The following is a 20573-nucleotide window of genomic DNA, read 5'->3' on the forward strand; positions in this document are numbered from 1 at the left end:
GAAATATATATATGTATATACCTTAACTTGATGTCCATTTAGAATCGTGTTAGGAAGTTAGACATTCATCACAGTTGGAATATTACATCCCCAAGTCACTTGCAGCTTCACATAGGGGGAGGAAGTCTTTTATGAAAAGATTTGTGATACAATAGAGATGAATGGAATGTGGAGAGGCAAATGCTTTCTGTTTTTTTCATGTAAAGTGAAAGCAGGGTAGCTATGAAATCTTGTATTCTTATTATTTGTATTTTGTTAGATCTCTAACATCCACAGTACATGGCTGGGTTGCATGAGCTCTTTGTGCTGTGTTGACAGTTGACAGACAAAGCAAAATTATTCCTGAAGCAAGGTACTGTATACTTAGTTGTGACCTATTATAACCTAAGAATGTAGCTTGCTTTTGAGTTGGATGAATAGGGAGAGTATTTTATAGAATAGGCTTGAATATACTGAGTGAATTTTTTTTAGCTACCCATACAGAGAGATACATGTCCTTCACTGAACTTTTTCCCCCCAAAATGTAATTTTCCATATAAAGTCATTTTAAGTATATTTTCCCCACTTCTAGCATGGCAGCAATTTTAACTGTTCTAGTATTGTCCTATAGTGGTAAAATACAATTGCTGGCAATTGTTGCCTTTCTCTGTTCACACTATAGCAGGAGAAGATGGCTTGCACAGGGCTCTTTAATGTGCCTCAGGTACATCTTCTGATGTTCAGGCTCTGATTGCAAATTAAAATAGCAGGACTATAGTATTGAATTTGATGTGAGGCAAAGTAGACCAGGTTGCTAATTTATCATGTAATATGCAATTGCTGAGGTTGGAATTTGTCCACTTGTGCTATTCTATGTGTCTATGAGGACCACAGTTTGCATGTAACCTATCATAACAGTTTGGGAGTGCTCCATTATCCTTTCAGCAAACTGATAACAGAGTCTGGCCCTTGCACAAATGATAAGATCAATAAGTTTCAAATAACTTGGATGAAATGACATGATTGTTCATTTAAAGAGACGTCCAACTTAAAAATCTATTTTAATAATATTTAAAATTCTTACATTGATTTGACATGACACTTTCCACTTCTTTTTTTTTATACATTTGTTTAAAATAATTTTGTATTAAATTTGGTAAGTAGTTTATGTGTGTATTTTTTCTGATTTGCCTTTTCATCTCCTAGTCTGGCACCTCTCTGAGAGTTAATAATCACTCTTTGACATGCCAGCATGCCACATTGTAGAATATTTAACTTTAAAAGCAAATTTATGTTCCTGTTAAAACTTCCCCTGGAGATCTTAGGTAAATTTTCTCCCAGTTTTGGGTGCAAATATGGGTCAGAAAGCAATTTGGTTTTTAAAAATATATTTCTGGAAATCCCAAATCACAACATGTCATTCTTCAAAAGCAGCTGTGGGCCCATACTGTGCACTGTCTATAAGAAGACCCCCCCCCCTTTTAAAATAAACTGGGCATAGTTCTGTGCCAGAAAAATATTGCCTGCAAGGAAACCCCAGAAATTTATAAATGCCTGTGGGTGAAAAGAGAATCTGATGTTCTCTGAGTGTGAATAGTTTAGGAAGAGGGGTAGTTGCTGAGTGTTAGCAAAAGTAATAATGATTTGATAAGAACATGCACCTGGAAGACCTTACCCTGTGACTGTCCATATACTCGTTAAGAGCTGTTAGGATTTAGACTAAATTGCACATCATGACAGAACTGTCTCTGGAGAATCTCTCTGAATCTTAAAGTAAGGCAAAGACCCTGTCCTCTTCTTTTGCCATTTATTCTGCCATCTATAACTTTATATTAAATATAGTTTTGGTTTGAAAAATAAAGAAATTTTCACTTACATTGACCATATTGTTAATATTTTCCATTCAGTTCAAAACCAGTTCCACTTTTAATCCTGATTATCATTTATCCATTATCATAGCTCTCCACTTGTTTTATCCCTCCTCCCCTCCCCTCCCCTCCCTTCCCCTCCCCTCCCCTCCCCTCCCCTCCCCTCCCCTCTCCTCTCTACCTGTCTGTCCTTTTTTCTCTCTATCTCTCTGTCTCTATAGGTGTCTATGTAGTGGTCTGGGAATCACTGTGTAAGCCAAGTTACTCTTGAATTCAGAGAGATCCATCTCTGCCTCCTGAATGTTGAAATTAAAAGTATGTATCACCACACTCGGCCTTAGTACTCCACTTTTTAGTAGCACTCCCTGGATGATGCCCAGACTCTACTTTATAGCTAAAACAGTACACTTTTAAAAGTGCATTGCCAGCTATAACTTAACAGTGATGCTCCTCAGTGCATTTGCTTAACATTTTTGTGTGGTTATTATTATTTGGGTTAGGTTTGGGGTTTTGTTTTTGTTAGTCCTCTGAATCATAGTAATAAGTACTACTTTTATTTTATAGATTAGGAAACAGGTTCAGAGAGAGATTTGGCAGATTTGGTGGCTTGCACAAAATTACCCACTAATATGTGGGAGTACAATGTTTCATGGAGTGAGTCTGTGCACTAGAGAGTAGCAAGAAGACTACTAAAGTCAAACCAGGTTATTCTTCAGAGACTAACAAGTTAGGAAGGCAAAATAAGAAGCTTAAGGGACAGTGTGAACCGGTATGTTCCTTGTACAATTAGATAAAAGGAGAAGTCCCAGGGGGTTGGGCAACTTTTATAGAAGAATGGACTTTTTATTAAAGCAATGGGCATTTTAGGGAGGGATTATGTAACATGCAATATCAAAGTGAAGATAGCCAAGATGTAGTAAGGATAGTGGCAAAAGATGTCCTATGGAGCAAAGAGTATTTGTTGAGAATGAGAAAGCAAGGACCAGGATGTTGTGAAGATTTGAAAGTCACACTGATGAGTTTACTTGTCTGTGAAGAGATGGTATGGGATGGAGAACCCTGGGGAACTATACTTAGCCACTCTTTGTAGTGGGTGTGGGAGAGAATGGGCTCCGGGTAGCCGGAGAAGAGGTTACTGCAGTAGAACAGCTTAAAGTCTTTATTTTGATGAGTTTGATGGTAATAGGATTGTAGATTAAAAGACCAATGTGACAAAAAAAGGTGATGGCAGAAGAACTCATTGTGTGTATTGAACTCAAAGGAGGGTAAGAGCTGCTTTGAATTTTCTCCTTTGAATTTCAGATCCAGCCCTTGTGGCATTTTATAAATGTGCTCCTCTGTGTTTTTATTTTATTGCTTCTACTTATTAAAAAAAAAGTTTTTGAAGGCCCCTATATACCACATTTCTAGATCTAGATGAGCTCTACATCTGTGAATCCTAAAAATGATAATGTACACAAATGGATAACAGTTTGTGTTTTAGGTCCAACTATCAAGAATACCTCATTTACAGGAGAAAAATGATCTTTTAGCATGTGCAGAAAGAAGTCATTTTAGTTGAGACCTCAGAAATATAATTTAGCAATCAAAATTGATCAGTATTTAGCACAATTTGGTGTGCAATAATTTTAAGACTAGTGATGGTGAGATTAAACAACAGGTGATAGAGCTTTGCGTGTTTGGGCAGTTGTTTGTTTTGCTATTGGGCAGGCTAACTTTACCTCCTTTGACCCTTTCATTTATAAACATGACTAAGCCTGGCAACTGAAAATGTGATGCCCTAGTTCCTATCGGTTGTAACAATTTGCATGTACTATTGCACAGTAGTAAGATGACATATTTGGTTTTAGAGGTTTCCTTGAAAAAATTCTTTTCTTTGACTTGGCTTCCAAGGAATTTATTCAAAACAAATTTCTTCTATTGCTTCTCAACAGGTTCTTGGGCTGTACGTTTTATTCCATGGGGAAAATGAAAATGTTTAGTTTCATCATTGTAAATGATAATTTAAAGTAAGATCACAAGATACTAGTAGTTTTATTTGCTTTGTTTTTGTTGCTCTTTACAAATAAAATTCATTATGATGATCTTGTAGACATTTTGCCCCAACTTGAAATTTTTTCAAAGTCCTAGAATATTAATTTTTAACAATATAATAAATCATTCTTAAAAGTTAAACAGCATTATTGCTTAACATTTCTTGAGGGAATGAAGTGTTAGCTGAAATGTACTAGGTAAAATTGAATTGAAGGAAAGCATATATTGAAAACAGAGGCCTGGTTCTCTCATAAAGGAGTTTTGTTAAAAATATACCATGTCCAAAATTTTAATTATGAAAATAAAACATGAGGGCCTGAAGAGATGGTTCAGCAGTTAGGAACACTTACTGCTCTTCCAGAGGTCCTGAGTTGAACTCCCAGCACCCTCATGGTTGTTTATAACCATCTATAATGTGATCTGATGCCCTATTGTGCTATGTAGGTATACTTACAGATATCACACGCATATACACACACATGAAAACACAAAAACAACAACAAAAAATAAAACATAAGGCATAAAGAGTTGCCAACTTCTAATATTTTTTTCACCCCCAGTTCTCTTCACACAATTTTCAGCATGTTTAATTTCCAGACATAATAGCACTAGTTTTTGTTGTCATTTGTAAAGGGAGATTAACAGATAGTAAGTACAAACAAACCCAAACACGCACTGAATAGAAAGGTGACAAAGAAAGACCTCTTTAATATTAATTATAACTGGTAGGAAGTGTAGACAAATTATTATCTGTTTTCTATATGATTTTAAAAGACGTTTAGTTAGTAACTCTGTCAGAAATAGAGTTGGGTTTTCTTTTTAAAACAGGTGAAATGACATCTTAGCATCTTATTGGTTGGCAGCTCACATGGTGAGTCATGAAACAGTAGCACCATGATGGAATCAGGTGTTTGAAACATCTGAAAAGGGACATCAGCTTTCTGAACATTGTATTTTATAGATGAAAATACAAAGTCTTGGGCCTGGTATCATGCCTATAATTCCTGCACTCAGGAGACAGAGTCAGGAAGACAGTGAGTTAGAGGCCAGTAGAACTTGCCTATAGATAGATAGATAGATAGATAGATAGATAGATAGATAGATAATAGCATTGTTATTATTTAATGATCAAGTTGTGTTCTGGTACTTAAGGATCTCTTGGCTCAGGACATGATACTGAACTAGGTATGACGGTGCTCTGCTTACTTCCCTGCTACTTTAGAGGCTAAGGCAGGAAGATTATGAGGTAAGGTAAGCCTAGGCTCCTTAGCACAAACCCCCATCTTAAAAATCAAAACTATAGTAGTTGTTACATAATTGCTATTTTTTATTTTGTTAAAATTTAGTGAATTACAGCTTTCTAAGATTATAAATTCAAATATAGAGTAACTGCCGAGTATGTTTTTCTATTTAGATTATAGTTTCCTAAAACTATGCCTCATGCCCCTTTGCCAGTTTCCCATGATATTTAATAAAACTCCAGGCATGTACCAGAAATTTCATAAGAATTTGTTTGATATCCTCCACCTGAAAAGTTCAAATTACAATTTAAAGTGGTGTAGCTTTGAATGTGTAGTCTTCCACTGGATCTTGACTAAAGTCCCCTCCCCAAAGGATAGAAAACTGAATGGACTTTGAAAAGTTGGGGGCCAGTAAATACGTTCAAAATAGTACATAACTGCCAAAGATCCAAGAATTAATTAGTTTAGCATACTGAATAAAGAAGGCAGGATTAAAACTTTGAATACATGGACAAGATGAATTTTCTAAGTATATGCCACTTGAGTCTTTCTGCTTCTGGGTGAACTCACTCATTATGATTATTTCTAGTTCAATCCATTTGTCCACAAATTTTGGGAATTCCTTGTTTTTAATAGCTGAGTAGTATTCCATAGTGTAAATGTACCACAGTTTCTTTATCCATTCTTCTACTGAGGGACACTTAGGCTGATTTCATGTTCTGGCTATTATGAATAAGGCTGCTATGAACATGGTTGAGGATATGTCCTTGTGTGCTGGAGCATCTTCTGGGTATATTCCAAGGAGTGGAATAGCTGGGTCTTGAGGAAGCCCTACTCACTTATATATAGACACTACCCCAAGGGGCATGTCCCATGAAAGTCTTGTCTTACCAGGAAAGTCGGATAGAGGTGAGGACATCCTATTGGGATTCTAGGTGAGAGAAGTATGGGAGAATGGGGAAATAGAAGGATCCAGAGGGTCCTAGAAACCTACAAGAACAACATTATGACAGATGGATCTGGGCCCAGGGGCTCTGCTCAAACTATAGCACCAACCAAGGACAATACGTGCAGTGAGCATCAAACCCCTACCCAGATCTAGCCAATGGATAGGACATTCTCCACAGTTGAGTGGAGAGTGGGGACTGACTTTCACACGAATTCTGGTGCCCCATATTTGACGATGTCCCCCTGATGAGGAGGCCCAGTGGCACTCAGAGGAAGGATAGCAGACTACCAAGAAGAGACTTGATACCCTAGGATCATATTCAGGGGGAGGAGAGTAAGGGGAAAATGGGAGAGAGGGAGGAATGGGAGGATACAAGGGATGGAATAACAATTGAGATGTAATATGAATAAATTAATAAAAAAATTATAATACAAAAAGATGAATTTTCTTATTCTTTAAAGGTATCAGTTTATTAGTAAGTTGTACAATTGCACTTTGCTTTGTTTGAAAGCCATACATGGAACCAGAAGAACCAATTCTTATTGATTTCCTTTTAATTTCTTTGTCCATACATGTAAGAAGGGATAAGGTCAAACAGAACACTTAGTGAGGGTGCCTCCCAGATTTCAAATAATGGCGTGGAAATGGCATGATGTGCATGGAGGTCAAAGTATCAACACTCAGTTTGTACACTGCTTTTGTCACAGAGGTAAGATAGGCTGCTTAAACAGGAAATAAGGGACGAGGTTACATATGTTATTTATCCCTTAACCACACCATACTCTGATCTAGCCTCTATTCTTTGGCATATGTTGTTCTTTTTCCCCAAGTTATTTTTCTTTCCTTCTCCACTGGCCAAACTTCTGGTTATTCTTCAGGTTCAGAAACTATCATCTCAGGGAATGCCTCAACCTTTAGGTAGCCATATACCTCCCTGCTTAGAGACTTAACAGAAGGGACACTGAGACATACCTTGCTTACCTACATGCCACAGCACCTCACCTTGCTTGGCTTGACCTTACTGTGCCTCTGTAGCAATGCATGCAGAATCAAAGCCCACAAGCCCAGTATGACCTTCTGGGATTTGCTCAACTGTGTTTTTGATAGCTTGTCTTTCTATCTAACAGATACATGTTTTATAGTAAAACTAATGCTAATCCAAAATGATAGACATACTTACTGTATCACTGTGAAAAAATTCAAAGAACAGGAAGGGAGAATAACTAAAGAAGAAAGAGGAACATAAATCTACAGGGCAGAGAAATAAGCAATGGCTACTTCAAACCTCTGAAAAATAGTGCTTATTTAAAGTTGTCCTCGAACTATCAAGAAGAGACTTGATACCCCAGCATTATATAAAGGGGGAGGAGGTCCCCCTCAGTCACAGACATAGGGAAGGGGAATGGGGTGAAAGCGGGAGGGAGGGAGGAATGGGAGGATGCATGGAATGGGATAGCAAATGAGATGTAATAAGAATGATTTCATTTTTTAATTAAAAAAATAAAAAATTAAAGTTGTCCTTGAAAGCATAGGAACTAGTTTTATGCCTCTAGAGAACATATACAGAAGGAACTGTTTGAATTTAAAATCTAATAACTGCTTGCATTGTTTAAGCATGTCTTTTATGCCAAAAGTACTTATAGAGAAGGAAACTGAGCATAGTACATAACTAGGCAGAGATCACCCAGCTATTGTGAAAGTCACTCATTTCTATACACTTGGTGTGATGGTCTTAACTAAAATCCTTTGATTTACTGTTTGTGTATAATACTAGTTTTTACTGGGAGAGTCTGATATGAGAGGCAGCATGTCCCTTAAGAAAAGGGAGAACTTTTCATAGGAATCCCTCTCAGTTTGTTTGTTTTAATTTTAAAAATTTACTTTATATGTGGCAATATTTTGTCTATACACAAATAAGTTTAACATGTTTAGTGCACACAGAGGCCAGAAGAGGGTATTGAGTCCTTTAGAACTGTAGTTTACAGATGTTCCTGAGCTGCCATGTGGGTGAGTACTGGAATTGAACCATGGTCTCTAAAGGATAACCAGTGTGCTTAACAATTGAGCCATCTACTCAACCCCATGTTTTCCTAACTTTTAAGTTTGGAGCATATATCTAATTAGCATATGTGAAGAGGTAGGTTTACAGTCTCTAAGGAAGTTCAGGATAAAATACCTTGATAACAGAAGAGTTTGTTATTTTTGTTGGTCAATGGTGATTATAAAGCCAGATTTTCTTCCTTGTCTTTCCAGGGCTGGTTGATATGTGAGGAGCCAACTTGTTGCAATCGCACTCGACGTCTTCCCCTTCATTTCTCCCGAAATGGGCCTCTTTGTCCAGCCTGTGTGAAAGCTATACTTAGACCAGAGGTAACTATCTCCTAATGTTAAACTACAATTCAGGGGCAGTGGAGGGCTGTTTGTCTAGCCTTTAGCTCTGGGAAGCATATGCTGTATATTTGCCCTGTAGAGACATCCCTCTATCACACTCCTACAGACATCAAGAAAATGTGTGCTTTATTTTTTCATATATCTTAAGCAATATCATATTTATGTCAAGGGGAAGCTGGTTAATTTCTATGATTTACTCATTTTTCATAAAGGTTACAGCTTCATGATTACAACTCCTCTGTAGAAACTGCTAATGTCTTTAGACTTCATCAGATCACATTTTGTAAGTAGCAGAAAATCTTCCAAAATTGTTCTTTATAGAGTTCATTTTGTGGTGGGTTTCTCCCCTCTGTGGAATTAAGTTGTTTATCGGTATCTCCAGAGGTCATTGGTTCTTCGGTAAACCTTAGTATATTCACTTGTGGGATAATGCATATTGCCATTAGTGACTCCCAGCTGTGCAACTGGGATGCCCCCTTTGAGTACCTTCAATCCAATCAGCAGTTTCCAACTGGTGAACAGAATGTTGGCAGGCCTGTTGAACATAAAGGGACTCAGGGCTAGTTACTATCTATTACTAAACTAGCCAAACTTAAACATATTTCTATAAGTTTTCTAGGAACTTGTAGTGTGATGATGTGCAGTCTACTTCACGGAATGTGCTTTCTTGTCCAACCTTATATCATCCTTTGCAGGAAGTTTGTTGAGAAGATAGAAATTGGCAACCTATTATTTACTGTGTGTGTGTGTGTGTGTGTGTGTGTGTGTGTGTGTGTGTGTGTGTGTGTTTGTTTGACAGAGAGAGAGAGAGAATAGGCTATGATGGTGATAGGCTTTTTTTTTTTAATGTATGCACTTTAAGTCCTGCTCTTGGCCTCATTTCTCCTAACCTCCCAGGCCCACTCCCTCTGCCCTATCCCATATTCCTCAGAAAAGGGAACCCCCCCCTTTCCTATCCACCCCAGCTCATCAAGTCCTTTTAGGACTAGGCATGTCCTCTCCCCCTGTGGCCTGGCAAGGCAGCCCCACCAGCGGAAAGTGACAGAGACAGCCCCTGTCCCCCTTACTAGAGGATCCACCTGAAGCCTGAGATGCCCATTGGCTACATCTTTGTAGGGAATCTAGGTCAAGGCCACATAAGGTTGGTGCTTCAGTCTCAACAGGCCCCTCTGAGCCCTGGCTTCTTTTGGTCTTCTTGTGAAGCTCCTGTCACCTCCAGGTCCTTTTCTTCTTTATCCCCAATTTCCCACATGGCTCTATAAGCATTGCCCAATGTTTGGCTGTGAGTTTCAGCATCTGTTTCGAGGTACTGCTGAGTGGAGCCTCTCAGAGGACAACTCTGTAAGAGTCCTGTCTATAAGCATAGCAGAGAATTGTTAATAGTGTCAGGGGTTGGTTCTCTTCCATGGGGTGGGTCTTGGGTTGGACCAGGCGTTGGTTGGGCATTTGTTCAATCTCTGTTCTATCTTTATTCCTGAACATTGTACAGGCAGGGTAAATTTTGAGTCATACCTTTTGTGGATGGGTTTGTATTCCCCTCCCTCTGCTAGGACTGGTAGAACATTCACTTGTCTAGTTAGAGGATGACCTTTTCAGTGTCGATGGCCCCGGATACTAGGAGTCTCTGCTAGAGTCCCTCTTATATGCCCCCCCATCCCTGGGAGCCTACCATAACTTAGGTCTCCAGCCTGTCATAGAGGTGTTCATGCCCATAGTTTCTCTTATCTGTACACCCCTTCGTCCTCCTGCTCCTGCATTCCCTGGGTCTCATCTCCACTCTCTTATCTCTCTTTGTTTCCTCTTCTGCCTTGTTCCCTCTCTTCAACCATTACTTCTGTCTATTCTTTTTTCCCCTTTTGAGTGAGATTTAAGCATCCTCCCTTGGATTGTCCTTGTTAGCGTCTTTGGGTATGCGCATTATAATATACTTATCCTGTAATATTTGGCTAATATCCCCCACTGAGTGGAGTCTCTCAGAGGACATCTATGTTGGGCTAATATCCACTTATAAGTGAGTATTTACCATGTGTGTCTTTCTGGTTCTGGGTTACCTCCCTCAAGATGATCTTTTCTAGTCCTATCCATTTGCCTGCAGATTTCAAGATTCCTTTGTATTTAATAGCTCAATCGTATTCCATTGTATAAATGTACCATAGTTTCTTTATCCACTCCTTGGTTGAGGGACATCTAGGATCTAAGTTTCTTTCCAGATTCTGGTAATTACAAATAAAACTGCTATGAACATAGTTGAACAAATGTCCTTGTTGTATGGTGGAGTGTTGTTTTAATTGGGTTGATTTGTTTGTTGGTGTTTAATGTTTTGAGTTCTTTATATATTCTGGATACTATCCCTTTGTCGGATGTAGGATTGGTGAAGATCTTTACTAATCTGTGAACTGTCATTTTGTTTACAGCCTTGGCTTTAAAGAATCCTTTCCGTCTGAAAAAGTCCCATTTATTCATTATTCATCTTAGATCCTGAACTGTTGGTGAACTGTTTAGGAAATTGTCTCCTGTGCCAATGAGTTCAAGATTGTTCCCCACTTTCTCTCCTACCACATTTAGTGTGTCTGGTATTAGTTGAGGCCTTTGATCCACTTGGACTTGAGTTTTTACAAGGTGATAAATATGAATTTTTTTTTGCATTTTTCTACATGCAGCCAACCAGTTAGACCAACATCATTTGTTGAAGGTGCTATCTTTTTCCATTTTATGGTTTTAGCTCCTTTGTCAAAACTTGAGTGTCCACAGGTGTGTGGGTTTATTTCTGGGTCTTTGATTCAATCCCATTGATCAATCTATTTCTATGCCAGTACTGTGTAGTTTTATTACTATTGCTCTGTAGTAGAGCTTGAAGTCAGGGATGGAGACACCTACAGAAATTCTTTTATTGAATAGGGTTGAATATTGTTTTAGCTATTTTGGGTTTTTTGCTTTTTTATATGAAGTTTAGAGGTCTATAAAAATTATGTTGATATTTTGATGGGGATTCCATTGACTCTGAAGATTTCTTTCTCAGCATGTTTGACATTTGTATACTGGAGGGATACTGATCTTTTTAAATTAATCTTATGTCCAGTCACTTTGCTGAAGGTCTTTATCAGCTGTAGGAGTTCGCTGATGGAATTTTTGGGGTCACTTATATATACTGTCATATCATCTGCAAATACCGATACTTTGACTTCTTCCTTTCCATTGTGGGTCTCCCGATCCCCTTTGTTGTCCTATTGCTCTAGCTAGAACTTCAAGTACTATATTAAAGAGACATAGAGAGAGTGGGCAGCCTTCCTTGTCTTTGATTTTAGTGGAATTGCTTTGAGTTTCTCTCCATTTAATTTTATGTTGGCTATTGACTTGCTATATATAGCCTTTATTATGATTAGGTGTAAGCCTTGTATCCCTGATCTCTCCAAGACTTTAATCGTGGAGGGGCGTTGTATTTTGTCAGAGGTTTTTTTCTGTATCTAATGAGATGATCGTGTGATTTTATTTTCTTTTAGCTTGTTTATATGGTGAATTTCATTGGTGGGTTTTTGTATGTTGAACCATCCCTACATCCCTGGGATGAAGCCTGCTCGACCATAGTGGATGCTATATTTGATTTTGTTCTTGGATTTGGTTTGCGAGTGTTTTGTTGAATATTTTGGCATCATTGTTCATAAGTGAAATTGGTCAGAAATTCTCTTTCTTTGTTGAGTCTTTGTGTAGTTTAGGTATCAGGGGGATTGTGGCCTCATAGACGGAGTTTGCCAATATTCCTTCTGTTTCTATTTCATGGAATAGTTTGTGATGTATTGAGATTAGTCTTCTTTGTCTGTCTGGTAAAATTCTGTGCTAAAATCATCTGGCCCTGGGTCTTTTTTGGTTGGGAGGCTTTTAATGACTGCTTCTATTTCCTTAGGGGTTATAGGATTGTTTAAACTGTTTACCTGATCTTAAATTAACTTTGGTAAGTGAAATCTATCAAGACAACCATCCATTTGTTTTAGATCTTCCAATTTTTTGGAGTAAAAGGTTTTGAAGTAAGACCTAATGATTTTTTTGATTTCCTCATTGTCTGTTCTTATGACCCCTTTTCATTTCTGATTTTGTTAATTTGGATACTGTCTTTCTGCCTTTTAGTTAGTTTGGCTACCGGTTTGTCTATCTTGATTTTTCTGAAAGAATCACCTCTTGGTTTCATTGATTTTTTTTTAATTTTTCATTATGTTTCTAATTTATTGATTTCAGTCCTGAGTTTGATTTCCTGTAGTCTCCCCTTTGGTGTGTTTGCTTCTTTTTGTTCTAGAGCGTTCAGGTGTGCTGTTAAGTTGCTAGTATGGGATCTCTTCAATTTCTTTCCGAAGGCACTTAGTGCCATGAACTCTCCTCTTAGCACTGCTTTCATTATGTCCCATAAATTTGGGTATGTTGTGCCTTCATTTTCATTGAATTCTAGATTGTCTTTAATTTCTTTATTTACTCCCTGACCCAGTGGCCATTAAGTAGGGAGTTGTTCAGTTTCTATGAGTTTGTAGGCTCTCTGTTGCTGAGTTCCAGCGTTAATCCATGATGGTCTCTGATAAGATAGAGGTTTATTTCAATCTTCTTGTGTCTGTTGATGTTTGCTTTGTGACCAAGTATATGGTCAGTTTTGGAGAAGATTTTGTGAGCTGCTGAGAAAGTATATATTCTTTTCTGTTTAGGTGAAATATTCTGTAGATATCTGTTAGGCCCATTTGATTAATGATGTCTATTAGTTTCATTATTTCTCCTTTTAGTTTCTGTCTCAATGATCTTTCTATTGGTGAGAGTGGGGTGTTGAAGCCTCCCACTATTAATGTGTGGGGTTCAATGTGTGACATAAGCTTTGTTAATGTTTCTTTAATGAATGTGGGGGCCCTTGCGTTTGGGGCATAGATTTTCAGAATTCAGACTTAATCGTGGTGTATTTTTCCTTTGATGAGTATGATGTGTCCTTCCCCATCTCTTTTGATTAGTTTTGGTTGAAAGTCTACTTTTGTTAGCTATTAGGATGGGTACTTAATTTGCTTCTTGGGTCCATTTGCTCAGAATAACTTTTTAAGCCCTTTACTCAGAGGTAATGTCTATCTTTATTGCTGAGGTGTGTTTCTTGTATGCGGCAGATTGATGGATCCTGTTTTTGCATCCATTCTGTTAACCTGTGTCTTTTTATTGGGAAGTTGAAGCCATTGATATTGAGAGATATTAATGACCAGTTGTAAATTCCTGTTATTTTTAAATCAGTGGTGTGTGCCTTCTGTCTTTTGGTTTTGGAAATGTGGGGTATTTGTTTCCTTTGTTTTCCTTGCTAAAGTTAGCCTTCTTGGGTTGGTGTTTTCCTTCTAGTATCTTCTATAGGGCTAGATTTGTGAATAGACGCTGTTTCAACTTGATTTTGTCATGAAATATCTTGTTTTTTCCATCTATAGTGGTTGAAAGTTTAGCTGGGTATAGTAATCTAGGCTGTCATCTGTGGTCTCTTAGTGTCTGAACAACATCTGCCTAGGTCCTTATGGCTTTCATAATCTCTGTTGAGAAGTCAGGTATAATTCTGATAGGTTTGCCTTTATATGTGACTTGGCCTTTTTTACCTTGGAGCTTTTAATACCCTTTCTTTGTTCTGTACATTTAGTGTTTTAATTATTAAATGTGAGGAGGATTTTCTTTTCTGGTCCAATCTATTTTGTGTCCTGTAAGTTTCTTATACATTTGTAGGTATCTCTTTCTTTAGGTTGGGGAAGTTTTCTTCTATGATTTTGTTTGAAAATATTCTCTGGGCCTTGGAGCTAGGAATCTTCTCCTTCTATTCTTCTATTCTTCTTAGGTTTGGTTTTGTCATGGTGTCTCAGATTTCTTGGATGTTTTATGTCAGGAACTTTTAAGGTTTAACATTTTCTTTGATTCATTTATTGATTTCTTCAATCATATGTTATACACCTGAGAGTTTCTCTTCTATTTCTTGTGTCCTTTAGGTGATGATTCCTGTTCTCTTTCCTAGGTTTTCCATCTCCAGGATTGCCTCTGATTGTGTTTTCTTTATTGCTTCTGTTTCCATTTTTGATCTTGGACAGTTTTATTTGTTTGATTGTATTTTCTTGTATTTATTTGAGAGATTTCTTTTCCTCCTTCAGTGCTATTTATCATTTTTATAACATTAGATTTAAGATCATTTTCTTGTATTTCAGGCATGTTAGAGGTATCCAGGGCTTACTGAAGTAGGATATCTGGGTTCTGGAGGTGCCATTTGGCCTTGGGTTTTGATGCTTGTGTCCTTATGCTGACCAGTAGTCATCTGGTTGACCCTGATATTAGTAAGTGTGTTGGTGCCTGATGGAAGTTGGCCTTTAGGATTGTAGGTAGAGCTGGTGGACCAGTGTGGTAGCAGAATGCCCATTTTTGGGTGGCAGCAGGCCTCTGCAGATACAGTGAAAGCTAGTAGTCTCTGATGGATGACGGTCTCTCATGGTTGCCTGTCTCCAGGACTGTTGTTCCCTGATGGTTGGCTGTCTCAGGTACTGAGGATGGAGATGTGGCTTGTTGTTACCTGATGGCTGCCTACCTACTTCTGAGATTGCAGATAGAGACAGGGCCCGGTAAATGGAGCATGCCTGGAAGATGGAGGGTGGAGCACACGAGGGTGGGTGGGGTGTCTAGTGCAGATCACTTGCTTATTTTCTAATGTAGAAGCAACATTCCATCCCTGGTTTTTTATGTAAAATCTATTCTCTGAAAAAGATGATATACAGGCTAATATTAGGAACATACTTTTGTTTTATTGTCTATTTCTCTGTTCTTTTGCATATCTATATGTAATTTTGAGTGTGGTCACAATGAAGACATACTTTGTAGTTATCAAGAATTTTTCTATGTGGCTATTTCATTCATTACATACAGTTTAACTACACTTCTCATTGCTAGGCTACTTTTCAATAACGCTATACTTAAATTTTTATAATGTGTATTTTCCCACTTAAATGATTTTTCTTTATCTCAATTGTTTCATTAGGATAGCATGTTCTCAAAGTGTCTGAGTAATATATAGTAGTGATTCATATTGCCTTATAGCTTTCCTGATAGCTGTCCTAGTTTTTTCTGTATACCAAAACCTTATGAGTATACTGGTTTTGTTGGTTTTATTCTTATTATTATGTTGTATTATGTTGCACTTGTTCTGAGACAGGGTTTCTCTATGTAGCTCTGACTGTCCTAGAACTTACTCTGTAGACCAAGTTAGCATTTAACAGACCCACCTGAGTATACTGTTTTTAATAGAGCCATTCACACATTTGGACATTCTAGTAACTTATTTTTAAGTAACTGAAGAAATATTCAGTGTTCCTTGACTTACATTGTAAAACCTTGATAATTATCAGGGTAAATTATATGGACTTTAAAAAAATGTGGAAGCTGTCGTCATTAGCTGTCCTGAAGAATTGTATTTGCATCAGTCTCAAGACTTACATCAACAGGTAAATAAACAGAACAAAGATGTATGTGTAGATGTATGGTGCCTCATTAATCTAGTTGTAGAACAGTGCTTCTCAACTTTCTTAGCGCCTTGAGCCTTTATACAGTTTCCCATGTGTGGCCTCCAACCATGAAAGTATTTGCTTGTTACTTCATAACTGTCATTTTGTTACTGTTGTGCATCATAATGTAAATATCTGATATGGGACTCGGTGTTGTGACTCATTGGGTGGGAACCACTGCTCTAAGAAGAATCATCTTGCTTCATGCTTCAACTCATGGCAAGAGAAGGAAAAAAGGAAAGATAGCTTTATGGATCATTAAGCTTTGGATAAACATTGGTAGTGGTGCTAGTAGTAGTTTAATATAGATTTACTGTCCTTTTTTAACGAGCCAACACAAACAGTTCAAAGTGACTTGCTTTTTTCTTTATATGCTACCTTTCTCCAAACTATGACTTTCTCTCTCTCCCCCCCGACCCCCCGAGACAGGGTTTCTCTGTGTAGCCTTGGCTGTCCTGAACTCACTTTGTAGACCAGGCTGGCCTCGAACTCAATGAGATCCACCTGCCTCTGCCTCCCTAGTGCTGGGATTAAAAGTGTGTGTCACCACGCCCGGCCAAACTATGGCATTTAAGTAGATGTTTACCACAGTCCAAGCTACTGATACCTAGAAAAAGCTTTGATAGATTGGCTCCTCAGACATGAACCTTTGGAATTACTGTTTCAGAGCATCCTGGTTAGTGAAACTGTCTTTAACCTTTCCTAGTGGAGCCTTGAAAGCGAGACTCAGCTCATTTTTCTATACTCCATTTTAATTGCTAGTGATAAGTTAGGAAAGTAATACTTATAAGAATTTTCTACTAGGAATAAAAATATTAATCTTCGCAGAGATACTCAAGAAGTAGTTGTCCAGTGAATGGCATCGCTGCAGTTTCTACAGGTTTTCCGAAGTATCTCTTTTACAAGATTATACTCATCTTACCAGGTGTGCTGGTGCACAGCGAACACTCAAGAGTCGAAGGCAGGCAGAGCTCTGAGTCTGAGGCCCTCCTGCTCTGCAGAGCAAGTTCCAGGACAGCCAGTGCTATACAGAGAAACCCTGTCTCAAAATCTCTACCCTCAGAAATAAAAAAAGTAAATAAGTGAGTTAATTAACTAATTAATTAAAAAGAGAGAAAAGAAAAGATTATGCTCATCTTCTTAAGTTTTCAGTTACTGAGCCTCAGCTATATCTTTGATTTAATAACTACGCCAGGTGTAGTGGTGCATGTTTATAATCTCAGCACTTAGGTGTCTGAGACAGGACTGCCATGAGTTTGAGGCCAGCCTCAAACTCTTGAGATTCTGTGCTCAAAATGTTTTATTAAACACCTACTATATTCCTGTAATATTTGTTGAGTGCCGGGGACATTTATAGATGTTCTACATTTTCTTATTTATAAAGATGAATGGATAAAAAAATGTGGTATCATTACACAGTTTGGTTTTATTTAGCCATATAGAAAAATGAAGTAATATAATTTGCATGAAAATATGTCAAACTGGAAGTTATCATCTTAAAAGAAACAATGCAAATTCAGAAAGGCAAATATTTCATATGTTCCCTATATATAGACTCTAGGTTTAAGAATACTATAGAGAGGTTAAGGGGCATCTGTATAAATATAGTTAAACTACACTGTAGGCATGTATGGAAATGTTTTATACACCTCTATTGTTTTATACACATACTACTAAAAAGTTAAAAAAGAGTTAAAAAGATTGCATAAAATTGTTATCTGTGGGCAAAAATAAAATGTCATTTGTATATTGAGCATGCTTATTTTTAGTACCAAGCTCATGGAGACTTCAGATAGGCCCAAGTTTACAGTAAGCACTACATGTTTAATGTGCTGTTCTCGGCCTAACCAAATAAATCTCTCTTAGTCCTATGTTACAGATGATCTGAGTACTTTTGAGAATTGACTTGGAATATGCAAGCTAGCTCTCCTTAAGACTCGTGTTGCTTAAGTTATGAGCTTAAAATAAACTGGAATAGCTTTTCCCAGGGCTTTGGAAATGTTCTTTCTTCTTGGATACATTAAAATATATTTTCTGTATCCTTAACATTTCTTTGGATTCATAGGATGCCTTTAAATTCAGAAGTTGAAAGTTTCATGTATATTTACATTACTAAATAATACCATCCTCTTTCCTTGTCCTGGTGACAAATCTTGGACTTTTCTAAATTAAATTAATAAGCATATGGCTTGAGCCTTTTTTAACATGGCCAGTATGCACAGATAGAGGCTGAACCACAGGAGATTCTAATTAATCAAAACCAAGCTTAAGTTAAAAGAACAATTTAGTCTTTTATTATAAGGTAGGTCCAGTGGTTTCTTCCTTTAATCTTAGCACTCAGAAGGCCCAAGTAGAAAGATAGCTATGAGTTCAAGGCCAGCCTAGGTTATGCTGTGAATACCTCCTCCTAGATACAAACAAACCGTCTGTTTTTGTTGTAGAATTAAGATTTCAAGCCAAATTAAACCTTTCCTCCTTGACATTTCTAATTTTGATGTGCACCTAAGAAACCATCTGCATGTGACTCCTTGGGTCATGGTAGTAATAAATTATGAAATTAAACAGTTCCTAGGGCAGAAATAATCTAGTAGAGCTCTTTATTCAGTTGCTTATTCAACTCATTTTCTTGAAGGCCACTTCCAAGGGAAACAGTGACATGACCGTTGTTCTACAGTCCTCAGTCCTCTATTGTAAAATTGCTAAGATCCCTTCTGTCATCATACACATTTTCTGTTCTTTCAGTGAGAGGGGAGAATATGAGCTCAAGGTCATCATACTTTATGACTTTAGAATAGCTATATGTAAACAAATTGTGGGTATGATGAACAAGAGTTGGATCAAGATTATTCCCGAGATACTTGGGCAGTGTTATGTTGCTGTATAAGAAAAAAGTAGGAAAAGTGATTGAGTTCTCTTAAGGCATTACATATGAAATGGGCATGGGCCAAAGGACCTTAGAGCTGTGTTAGGAAATCTAAAATGTTGCCACCAAGGTATTGTTGATGTTCCAGTAGAAAAAGAGGCTTTACTGTGGCAGGCCATTTTAGAGTTTTGTAATTTTGATGTGCTTAAACAAAGAGATTGCTGAATTCTAATTCTAGCTTCTCTACTACCAAGCAGGTACTCAACTTTTAGTTTTCAATATATTTTTCAGTTTTCTTCTAAGACAAAATTGAAATAACTTAACTTTAACCATTTAAAGGTAAACAGTGTATTGCCATTTAGTACATTCATAATATGTTACTGCCATGTCTATTTCCAACTGTTTTACTATCCCAGGAACAAACACTGTACCTATTAGTATCTATTCTACATCCTCCTTTCCTCCTAACTATAGTAAACTGCTTGTCTGCTTTCAGTCTCAGCAATTTACCTATTCTGAGAATTTCATATAAATGAAATCAGATGGTGGTGACCCTTTGTGTCCTGGCTTCTTCCATTTAACATACTGTTCATCCTTGTTGTATCATGTATGAATTTTTATTCTTCTTAGGTGTCCAAATAATATGTAATTAAACCCAGATGTATTGTTCATCTATTCATTTGTTGATGAACATTATTTTGGTTCATTTTTACATTTTACTTTTTTTTTTAAGTAAAAAGGTCATGCATATTCCCGGAGTTTGTTATCCATGGTTCACTTATTAGTCTTGTTTCCAAGGGTGGTATTACATGAATCTAGACTGGGTATTGGAGACCAACCAGCACTGTGTACAACAAATACCTTCCTACAAACTTTGCAAAATGTCTCAGCACATTTATCACTGTCCCATTGCGGGTAGTATGGGTCCTGAGTTTGCTTTGGTTACAGTGTTTTGGCTTTGAGATTTCTGATGTTGTGATTAGTGTCCTTTCTTAACTTTTCTAAAGTATTGATTAACATGTTGAAGTATGTTTATGCACATGCCAATGGAGAGCCACCTTCTTCCAGGCAGTACTGCTCCATTTTCATCAGCATCCTTTGTATAGAAATGTTCTACTAGTTGCTAATTATATTTGCTTCTAAGTTATAATTGTCCTTAAGGATTTTGCTCAAAGGTTTCGCCTAAGGAAAATATGTATCATTTTGATCAGATGCTAATGGTATCATGGTTTTATAATTGTGTTGGCCTTGGACTGAGAAATCATGGAATCTGCCCCCTTTGACTGGTCATCTCAACAGCATTTAAAAAAGAATGAGTCTTTTTACTCATTTTACTCTCTAGAATCAAATTGCTCAAGAGGATGAATCATGAACTCACTTCAATTTAAATATATCATAAATTGTGCTGACAAGAGAATGTGACTGTATATGATGATCCTGGTCAGAGTCTTGACCACACTTAGTGCTAAGTCATAAAATGTGATGTACTTTGCTGACATATGTTAACTAGTTAGAACTACAAAAGTAGACGCAAAAGAAAGAAAAGAAGCTGTAGTGTGAAAAACTTACACGAGGAATTTAGATCTCTCATACTGGAAAGAATTGGGAAAATAACCCTTCCTGCAAAGTAAAAGATCCAGATGCTGCCTCGAACAGGCCTTTATTCCAATGGAGGAGGTAGGGAGATCCAGATTCCCCACATTCCAGTGGCCAAAG

General features: G+C 37.4%; 1 protein-coding gene across 5 annotated transcripts in view; it reads left to right on the forward strand.

The window, feature by feature from the left end:
* The window catches only part of POLA1 (DNA polymerase alpha 1, catalytic subunit), a 308989-nt gene that overhangs the window by 187419 nt on the left and 100997 nt on the right, over positions 1 to 20573 (forward strand). For 4 of the 5 annotated variants that reach the window (XM_084789335.1, XM_084789337.1, XM_084789336.1 and 1 more), the window contains one exon: positions 8325 to 8441. In XM_084789335.1, the coding sequence (XP_084645461.1) occupies positions 8325 to 8441 (117 nt within the window). Of the gene's footprint in view, positions 1 to 8324; positions 8442 to 15838; positions 15935 to 20573 lie in introns of all 5 variants that reach the window. The other variant, XR_014780622.1, reaches the window with a different exon arrangement.

This window comes from Acomys minous (genome assembly GCF_964271855.1).
Source record: "Acomys minous genome assembly, chromosome: 7".
Taxonomy (NCBI): domain Eukaryota; kingdom Metazoa; phylum Chordata; class Mammalia; order Rodentia; family Muridae; genus Acomys; species Acomys minous.